This window comes from Pteropus vampyrus, unplaced genomic scaffold (genome assembly GCF_000151845.1).
Source record: "Pteropus vampyrus isolate Shadow unplaced genomic scaffold, Pvam_2.0 Scaffold42, whole genome shotgun sequence".
Lineage (NCBI taxonomy): Eukaryota > Metazoa > Chordata > Mammalia > Chiroptera > Pteropodidae > Pteropus > Pteropus vampyrus.
The window spans coordinates 3755119-3765002 of NW_011888823.1; the positions used below are offsets into that span (position 1 = coordinate 3755119).

Sequence of the window (9884 nt, forward strand, 5' to 3'; positions counted from 1 at the left end):
GCTATCTGGTTTGCAAAATGGGTCTTCTCTCCGACAGTCGCAGGGGCCACCTTACGAGATGTCGTGAGCAATCAGTGGCTCTTTGCTCCCTCCAAACAGCTGTGCAGATCCACACAGTTATACTGTGGACTGGACTGTGACCGTCGCCACCCACCGCAGTCTCGAGACCAGGTGACCCGAATTTGTAGGGCGTGAAAATCCCAATTTCCTGCCCCAGTATGCCCCCTGCCGACCTCTCGCAACTGCCCCGCCTGGCGCCCCGCACGTCAGCCCGGATGCCCGTGCCAGCCACCTGGCGTTCCCGCCGCGAGCCTTCATCCGCTATTCCCTCGGCCCGGAACGCGCCGCCTTCCCGTTCGCGGAGCCAAATCCCACAGACCTCGATGAAATGCCAGTTTCCAAGAGGCCTTCCCACACCCTCCTCTACTGCCAGGCCGGCCACTCAGTGATTATTGCGGGGGTGGGGGTTAACGGCACCCGCACAAAGCGGGCGCTCAATCCCCGCGGGCCCAGTGCGCGACCGTAGAGCCTCAGACATCTACTCCTTGGAGGCTTTTAAACATCGGTTCCGTCCGCGTCCATGCAGACACACCCTGGTCGGCGCGGGGGCCGCGTCCACGCGGATTCTTCACGAGGGAAACTCCCGTATTTTGCGCCGTGATGGCTGCGGGTGGGCGTTCCCTCTCCCCCCAACCCCCGTTTATCAACTCCTATTCGTCGTTACTATTTTGTGTTCACTATTTGAAAAATAATAACGCCAAGCCTTGACAAACACGCCTCAGCACTTCCTTCCCCCGCGGGCCTCCGCGGCGGGCGGGGCGGGCGCGTCCTGTCCCGTCCAGCCGCCGGGTGCAAACGCCGCGCACGTCCTCCAGGCGGCTGGAGCAGGAGCTGGGGAGGGGGAGGCCCCGCGTGGGGTGGGGGTGGGGGTGGGGGTGGGGGCGCGACCAGAGGAGAGCCGCGCCTGCCTGAAGGCGTGCCAGCTTCGTGTCCTGCGACAGCGGAACGGAGGAGGTGACTCTGGGTTGTGACTCCTCCCCCCACTCCCTCAACTGGACCCTCAGGATACCCCTCCTGCTCTTACACAGCCCGCAAGGGCCGCCCTCTTTGTATTTAACCGCGATAGCCGACGTGTAGCTCGTACCTCATCTGGGTCTCGCTCTAGCTCTGCCCCTCATCTCATTTACTACTCAGAAAGACTCCTTTCTTGCCCCGTTTTACAGATAAAGAAACTGAGCTCCAAGAAGTGAAGCGACTTGACCCAGCCCTGCAGCGAGGGCAGAGGCGGGATTTTGGCCACCAAGCAGGTCTCCCTGCTCTTCAGCCCAGCCCCTGGGAAAGGCCTCAGCTTTATCTCCCAGGCGCAGCCCGCACTGACCCCAAAAGGAAATGTGTGGCGAGCCCCGCGTGAAGCCCTGGCCTCGCCCCTGTCTTGAGCAGGGCAGCTCGCCTGCCTCTCCCTCCACTCCTCCTGGCCGGCTGTCCCTCTGAGTCAGAGGAGCTGACCCGGGATTAAGACGCTGGGCAGGGCCGCTGTCCACCCTCTTCGCTATGTCCCACGTCCCTCACCCCCTGTGGCCCCCTCCGAGCCTTCGCTGGTGAGGCCCCTTCCCCTGGGAGAGCTGCCCTCTTCCCAGGCTCCGAGGCACTGTGAGGTGCACCCTCGGTCTGGGTAGGTGGTTGTAGAGTGAGTCAGGAGCGCCCTGCCTTGCAGGGTCAGGGGCGGTGGGGTCAGGAGGTGGTGGAAGCATTTTGTAGGACTGGAGGGGTTCTTTGGGTTTCCTCACTGGGGTGGGAAGTCCACACCCAGAGCTGCCCGTCTGCTATCCCAGCAGCCGGGGCTCACATAGTCTATGTCTCATTAGTTTGGAGTCTGTGAGTGGGAAGACCCCAGATTCTGCCTGACTGTGGACAAGTATCTTCTCCATCCAGCTCCTAGCTAATCCATCTGCCAAATGGGGCTGGTAAAATGGAAGGGGGCACCGTGCTCAAAAGGCAGGGTGCCCTGGGTGGGCTCCTGGGGAGTCAAGTCCCAGCCTGAGGGACTGACAGGGCAACCCTACCACCTCAAGTTCCATCTGAGCCTGGGGGCTAGGAGGACCAGAGCTTCTGCGGGGAAGGGAGGCAGGGCTTTGTAGGGTCTCCCTTGACCTGAAATGACTGACCTTGGCCTGACCTCATTGCCAACCCCTCCCCCAGGCTCAGGGTAGCCCCTTAGCTGACCCTTAACTGCCTTCCTTGCCCCCAAGTTTTAAGTCCCAGGCTTAACTATTCATCTGACCAGCCCCCCATTCCTCTGGTGTCCCCTTCCTGCTCCATGAGCTCTAAGAGCTCCCCACAAGGTTGCACGTCTGTGCTTTTCCACACACGGACACCCCCCCTCCGCCTTGGCATGCTCATCATCCCCCACCACCATTATTCCGCTTTCGAAATCTGTCCAGTAGTTACCTTCTCCGGCCCTTGCCTCACTCCTTCCAGGTGTGCCAGACACCCGCGTGGTCGTTCCCCATCCCACTACATAGGGACTTGTTATTTACTTGGCTGTCACCCCCACCCCCACCCCGCCCCCGCTCAGCACGGTGAACTCCCTGAGAGCAGACATCTCTAATTCAGAACTCTGCCTCCCTCTCACCTCTAGCAGAGGGCTGGCGCCCGTTTACTACCTAGTGAATCGACCAGAGAGGTTGCAGCGAGCACAGCTGGCGGCGCCTCTAGGAAGCCGGAGCAGGGGCTGGGAGATGCCTTTTTCCACTACCTGGCCCCCATCCACCCCCTCCCTCATCTTGCAGGGGCCCCATCTTCTCCAGGGCCAAGCCTGAGGAAAGAGATTGGGTGGCTTTCTTGCCCGGGTAACCTCTACCACCGTTGCACTGGCTAAGCCAGACCCGTCCCATTCCGTCCCTCCGTGAGGGCCCCACTGGCCCTGTTGCCCTTTTAAGAAAGAGGAAATTCTTCTCATAAACAAGCGCCCCAACCTGAGCGCGGAGCTTGCCCCGCCGGATCCCCGTTAAATCGGGGATACTTCCAGGAACAGTGCCCGCTCCAGAATCAACCTAGGGAAAAAGCCCAGTGACCACTCCTCATCGCCACTCTCTACAGTTTTGAGCCTGGGGTCCGAAGGGCTGGAAGAGGCTGGAGGAGGGACTTGGGGGAGCCTAGAAACAGCCCAGGGAGCGTCTGTAAAGTGCAGCCCCTGCACCGGGCGAAGGGTTGTCGGGCCGCTCCCAGCGACAGAGGGGGTTCCCCGCCCACACAGCTTCCCCCGCCCCCACCTCCTAGTCTAGGCGGACTCCGAGGCTCCCCCGCGCTAGGTCAGAGTACCCGCCTGCTCCTCTTTGAAAGGGTGAGGCTGAGGCGGTGAGTGCAGACGCTCGGGACCATCCCTGCCCCTAGGGGGAGCTTGGAGTCAGCGCCCAGGGACAGTTAACTGCGCGGCGTGGGAGTCTTGGCCGCCGGATTCCCTGGGGAGATGGCAAATGAATTGGGCCCCGGAGGCACGGACTCTTGAGTTCTTTATGACCTGGCAACTAAGGAAGGGAGAACTGCGCCTCAGTTTAACTGCCTGGAAGATGGGTTGCTGGCAGAACAAAAAGGCAGAGGCTGCCCCAGCAAGAGTAGAAATGGAGACAGCGAGAGATGTCGGAGAAGGCGGCTCTTCTTGATGGTTCAGGGATTTTGTGCTTTCCCAGTTTCTATTCCCCTGCTCTTTTGGAGAAGCAAACTAACATCGATTTAGCATTCATCAGACTCTATTTTAAGTGTCGGTTTGGTGCCTATGTCCTGCCCTCAACTAGGTCACCCTGTCAAGTCACTCCTATAGGAGCTCAATATATGCTTTTAGAATGATTTTTTTTTTTTTTTAAATTTCTCAGTGCCAGGCACTGTGTTAAAGTGCTTTGCATCCACTGCAATGTTGGTGTGTTTACAGATAAGGGCACTGAGACCTGGGAGTTAATCACTTGTCCAGGCAAGGACACAGCAGCTCCCTCTGGAACTCAGGTTGGCCTGCCTCTGAAACTCCCACCCCGTCTGTCCACCCTCACGTCCAGCAGGCCAGTCTGCCGCTCTCATGCCACCCTGCGGCCAGTCCCTGGGTGGGAGTTCATCCAGAGGGCTCCCCCTTCTGCTCCTCCTCAGGAAGCCCATACAAGAAGTGTTGGTGGGAGCTGTGGGCCAGCAGAGTGGCTCCATGGGTAATAAAACAGGTCCAGACCTGGGAGAGAGGCAATCATGAATGGGGAGAGAACATGACCTATGGGGAAGCCCCAGTCCATTCCCCCTCCCTCCATCTGTTGCCTCCGCCATCTCCAAGGCACCCGCCGCCGACCCTATGGTACCAGATAGGTGGTGAGACCCAGGTAGGCCACAGCCAGCAGGGCTACGAGACTGAAGTAGGCGGGGTGCGGGAGGCTGGGCAGGTAGCTGATCACAAAGTAGAGGTTGGTGGCGCAGATCAGTGCCATGATGGAGGAAGTGATGACCTTGCTTAGCCTGGGGGACAGGAGGGAAACAGGACTGGCTGCATCTTCTCCTTCTCTCCAGTGCCCACAGCCAGCCCGGAGCAAGGGCGGGAAGAGTGGAGGAATCCACAAAGCCAGTTTCTCTGGGCTGTGGGACCTGGAGCAGACCCCTGCCCACTCCTGCCTCCTGGTCCCTCCAGGCTCCACCCTGATGGGATTTGGCAAGAGCAGAGTCTGTAGTAAGGGTGAGGAGCTCGGGCTCTAGAAACAGCCCCTGCCCCCCGATTCCAGTCCTGGCTCCCCCACTTGCTAGCTGTGTGACCTTGGACAAGTTCCTTAACCTCTCTCAGCTTATCTGGATAATGGAGATAATGATGATAATTCCTACCTCTGGGTGGCTGTGAGGATCTAATGAGGTAATGCAAGTCCAGTGCCTGGGATGGGAAGTACTCACCAGCCATTGGCAAACTCCTGCATGAGGGCAGGCATGCTGGTGAACGTGAGAATGGGCAGCACAGCAAAAGGAAGCTGGGGGGAAGCAAGAGGATGGGGCTGAGGGACCCTACCTCAGACTACGGGGAGGAGGGGACCGGGGCTCCCATCATCCTCTGCCTGGCTGTGTGCCCTTGGGCAATTCTCCTAACCACTCTGAGCCTCAGTTTCTCCACTCTGTGCCTTCCAAGCTTGTGGTGCTCCAAAGCAAGAGGAAGTGTTTGGGAGCTGTGATCCCAGGCTGCCTGAGATTGAATCCCAGAGCTGCCATTGGTCATTTAACTATATGCATCAGGTTTCCAGTCTGCAAAATGGGCATAACAGTGGTTCCTAACCCTTATTTGCAAGGTGTGTTCAGATTGTGTGGGGGCGGGTAGGGAGGGATAGGCTCAGTATGGGGTTGGGGGATTGCTGTGGTTCCTCTTCAGCTCTGCAGGGGGTAGGGGTAATAGCGATGCCCTCACCAGCAGACTCTGCAGCACGTTGAGCAGGTCATTGAGGCCTGACAGGTCTTTCAGGTCCCTGAAGACAGCCACAAGCACGGTGGGAAGGATGGCGCAGGAGCGAGTGAGGAGGACGCGGGTAAATCGTGACCACCGCAGCTTCAGGAAGCCCTGGAGTGTGGGGTGGGCACTTTGGTGGCGGGGTGCAGGACTGGGGATTCCAGAGGAGGGACTTCTGTCGTCCCTCAGGCCGTCCCATGCCTGGGGTAACCCTCTGTCTTTCCATCTCTGAAATGGGGGCAGCTCTGCCCTTAGTTGGTGGAGAGGGGATGGATGGGGAGAAATTAGGAGTTCTCCTCCCACCGCTGATTGCTGCAGACTAAAGCATTTGGGAGAAAAGGCTCCTAATAGTCCTGGGTCTGAGGCTCGGGCCAGTCGCCTCACCTTTCTGAATCTCCGTTTTCTCATCTATGAAGTGGGGCTTATAATGGCTGTTTTAGAATCTGAGCTGCTTTAAGGATCAAGGAGGCCCATGTTCGAACCCCCAGTATTGCGCCTGCTAACCTCGGACCCCTGGCCCTCCCCTGCCCGCCCACCTCCATCACAAACTGTCCCGCGTAGGTGCCGGTCATGGTGGAGCTCTGCCCGGCAGCCAGGAGACCCACTGCCCAGATGTACAGGGCTGCAGGGCCGAAGAGGCAGCCCAGGATCACGCCCTAGAGAGAGGAGTGTAGTCAGACCCCCCGGCCCCGCCCCTCCTGGCGCAGGTCCCGCCCCTGACATGGGCTGGCTGAGGAAGCCCACGGGATCCAGCCCTTCTGCGCCCGCCCCTGCCGCGCCCTTACTCCTTGGTAAATGTCCACGTCCACTGTGTGGTTGTTCATGGGGAAGATCTTGGCGTAGTCGTGGAGGCTGCTGTTGGCGCAGACGTTGAACTGCGGGCACCGGGGCAGTAGGAAGGAGATGGGAAGCGCACGCTCAGTCTCAGAAACTCAGACCACCCGGCCTTGACCAGAGTTTGAAAACTGGTGGCCTGTGGGCTGAGTCTGGCCAGATATATATTTTGTTTGGTTAACAAGTTGTTTTTTTTCTTTAATGTGAATTTGTTGCCAATATTTAAAACTGAGAACTCACATGAGAACCCGGTTTCCAGGGGTATGTTGGATTTGTAAGAGCTAGCATTACCATGAAGGGACAATTGGCTGGCAGTGACTCAAGCTGCCCACTGTCCCCTCTCCTTGACACCGAACCCACTTCCCACAGCTCTGCAACTGGCCTCGTCTTGAAAACAAGAGTTTGCCATCCTTATTTAGACCCCTGTCTTTGTGCCAAGGAGCAGTGGGACCCAGGAAGGGGTATAACCCTGAAAGGTCACATAGCAAGGCATTGGCAGTGCCCAGGTCCTCAGAGGCCTGGCCATTCCTCTCCCACGGTGTTCAGCATTCCGTGAGCACCCAACACTGGCTAGCAGTTATTAGAGCCTCGTGACAGAGACCCATTCAGAAAGGGAGGCAGGCACAGGTCCCGAATTCCAGAGAGCCAGGGAAGAGCTGGCTGTCTCCTCTTTCAGCTCAAATGTCACCTCCTCCGAGAGGCCTCTCTGACCACCAGGGCTAAAGTAGCTCCTCCCTCATCGCATCGCAATGAGTTTCGCCACCCCCTTCATTTCATTCACAGCATTGCCCACAGTCTTCCCTTTTGTACTGCTTTGTTGATTTGCTTCCTCTCTGCTCGATGCCTTCGGCATTTAAGCTGCAAGAGGGCAGAGTCTTCATATCACTGACTGCTGTATCTCTAGGGTCTAGGACATTGCCTGATACATAATGAATGCTCAGTAAAAATTCACTGAATGAATAACAGTTTATCTGCTAATGAAGATCATCGGGAGAGAGGACTCAGAGACGAAAACGGCTGTGTGCACCTCCCCACTCTGCACTCATGCTCAGGCACCCCCTTCTCCCAGAACGCCCTCCCGGCAGGTTGCAGCGCAAACACTGCCCATCCTTCCTGGGGCCGTTGGGATGCTGCGTCCTCCAACTCGCTCCTCCCTCTCAAGCCTCTCCCTTGGATGTCTGTGCTTTGCTGCCCCTGGTGTGGCTCTTGCCCTCTAAGAGCCTGCCCTGGGGAAGCCTTATCTCCCCAGTGGTGTGGACAAAGGGATCCCAGCCAGGGGCCAGGGTCACAGACTCCCTCCTGACCTGTAGGGCAGAGACTCAAAGGGCTTAGCTGCGTTGCCTGGAATCTCCCACAAAGCCTGCCCGGTGAGAGAGCATGGGACTTGCTGCAGGTTAGGGAGGTGTGTCTCACCGCGGCTTGGTTGGTTTGCTGGTAGAAGGCTTGCCCAAAGACACCCACAACAAAGAGGTTGATGAAGAAGGAGACAGACAGGGCAATGGTGGCCTCGATCAGGAAGTACATGTTGGCTTCTCGGACATCAGCCCGGCGGGTCCAGTCTATCTCCCGTGACTATAAAAGTCAAAGAGGAGGGAAGCGCCAAAGTCTCCCAGAACCACCCCAACATCCTCCGCCCTCATGCCTCTGCCTGTGTTCTCCCCGAACCCCAGCTCTTTCTAAAGCCCCCCTACACGGCAGTCTGGGTTAGGCCCTGGACAGACGACCCCTTTCCTACACGCTCGGTTTATTTCTCCTCAAAGCCTTTGCTCTGAATAGTTCCTCTGCTTAGAAGATCTTCTCCGCTGAACTTCCTCCCCATCCTTCACATTTCAGCGATCACCTCCTTAGAAGGGCCTTTCCTGACTACTTTTTCTAAAGTAGCCCTGTCCTTAGTCATTCTCTCCGTTGTTTTTCCGTTCAGAGCACCTTACACAATCCATAATTCTTTCCTTTATTAGTTTAATCGCTGCTCATGGTCTGTCTCCTCCACTAGATTGCAAATTCTAGGAAAGCAGAGGACTCGTCTGTCTTTCCATCATTGACCCCCAGATGTCAGCACACAGTAGGTGCTCTATTATTAAAAATTGAATAGAGAACCATTCACTTCCTGCCTAAAATCAGGGAGGAGTCAAAGGGGCGGGGCTCCAGGTTTGGAGGCGGGGCCAATGTGACTAAGGGAGCAGGTATCTCTCTCCGGTGCCCCTCTGCTCACCTTGACCAGGGACGAGTGTAGGTAGATGTTGTGGGGCATGATGATGGCGCCAACGATGCCCACAGCCTGCAGCAGCTCTGGCTGGCCACAGCCGGGGCACGAGGGCAGGAACAAACCTCGAAGTAGCTCTCCCTGAGCAGGACGTGCCACCACGTACTGTGGGAAGGAGCCTTGTCAGGCTGAGCCCCTCCTCTGCGCAGCCATTCTCACCCTCCACCCTGATCCTGACCCCTCAAGCTCTGCTAGGGGCAGAGAGAGGGGTGACCTTTGTGGGGGGGGGGGGTTGCAGATCTGACTTCCTACCTCGTAGCCAAAAGTCAAGGCCATAATGGTAATAAGGAATCCAAAAAAGGCTTCCAGCTTCCGCAGCCCTAGGGAGAGAGCAAAGAGACAGAACAGTAAAGAAACCAAAAAATTGTAACATCAGCAACTATTAATGGCAAAATTGAGCACTTCGTTCCAGGCATTGTGCCAATAACATATATTACCTCAGTGAACCCTCACCACAGCCCTATAACATCTGCGATCATTTCCCCCACGCTATCTATGGATGAAGAAACGACGTCTGAGTAACTTGCTCAAGGCCGCGGGAGCTCATCTCAGAGCCCTTCCCCAGAACGACAGGGCATCGGCCTGCTCGTGCATTCACTTGCCTGCCCTGCTGTGCAGTCCCGTCTGAGATGACGGGCACACCTACCATAGTTATCGAGGAAGAGGAAGAAGAAAGTGTCCACGATGGTGATGAGGACGCCGCCCCAGAGAGGGATTCTGAAACCAGAGTGGCCCGGGTCAGCCGAGCCTGGTCCAGGGGTCTGGAACTCCCACCCTCAGGGCTGGAGACTGGAATCTGGCCTCCTGGGAGCAGGGACTCAAGTGGCCCCAGACATCTACAGGAGAGGGGAGTGGGAGTGTGCTGGAGATGGAAAATGGCATGGAACAGGGAAGGAAGGGCCAGGCTGGGTGGGGGCCAGAACGGTTGGTAGCTCAGGCTGCAACCCTGCAGCCTGCACGGTCACTGACTTCCGTGTGACCTAAGACAAATCACTTTTTGTTTCTGGGTCTCTGTTTCTCCATTTGGCAAATTGAGCAACAGTTCCGAGTCAGAAGGGACTGCAAGATGAACTGAACATGGGAAGTACAAGGCCTGGGGAAGAAGTAGCTGCTGCTCCCAGTCCTGGACTGAGGAGCTGGGGTCCCGGGGGCAATACCGTCCAGCCGAGAGCAGACTGAATGCTATAGCCGTGCCGATGACCTCTTGCATGTCCGAGCCCACAATGGCTAGCTCGATGGTCAGCCAAAGGAGGGTGCGGGGCACCTGCGGGAGGAGGTAACCTTCATCAAGGTGGAGCCGGTTGTTCGTTTCAGCCCCACATTCACCTTTCC

General features: G+C 57.3%; 1 protein-coding gene across 2 annotated transcripts in view; it reads right to left on the bottom strand.

Moving 5' to 3' along the window:
- Window positions 1-3442: 3442 nt before the first annotated feature.
- SLC11A1 (solute carrier family 11 member 1) overlaps window positions 3443-9884 on the bottom strand; it is a 9598-nt gene continuing 3156 nt past the window's right edge. Inside the window, exons 5-15 of one of the 2 annotated variants that reach the window (XM_011358600.2) lie at window positions 9710-9816; window positions 9199-9269; window positions 8805-8872; window positions 8502-8657; window positions 7703-7861; window positions 6241-6330; window positions 5992-6111; window positions 5417-5566; window positions 4915-4988; window positions 4338-4491; window positions 3443-4213 (exon numbers count right to left, since the gene is read on the bottom strand). In XM_011358600.2, the coding sequence (XP_011356902.1) occupies window positions 4103-4213; window positions 4338-4491; window positions 4915-4988; window positions 5417-5566; window positions 5992-6111; window positions 6241-6330; window positions 7703-7861; window positions 8502-8657; window positions 8805-8872; window positions 9199-9269; window positions 9710-9816 (1260 nt within the window). In that variant the 3' untranslated portion in view covers window positions 3443-4102. The remainder of the gene's footprint in view (window positions 4214-4337; window positions 4492-4914; window positions 4989-5416; window positions 5567-5991; window positions 6112-6240; window positions 6331-7702; window positions 7862-8501; window positions 8658-8804; window positions 8873-9198; window positions 9270-9709; window positions 9817-9884) is intronic. The other variant, XM_011358601.2, reaches the window with a different exon arrangement.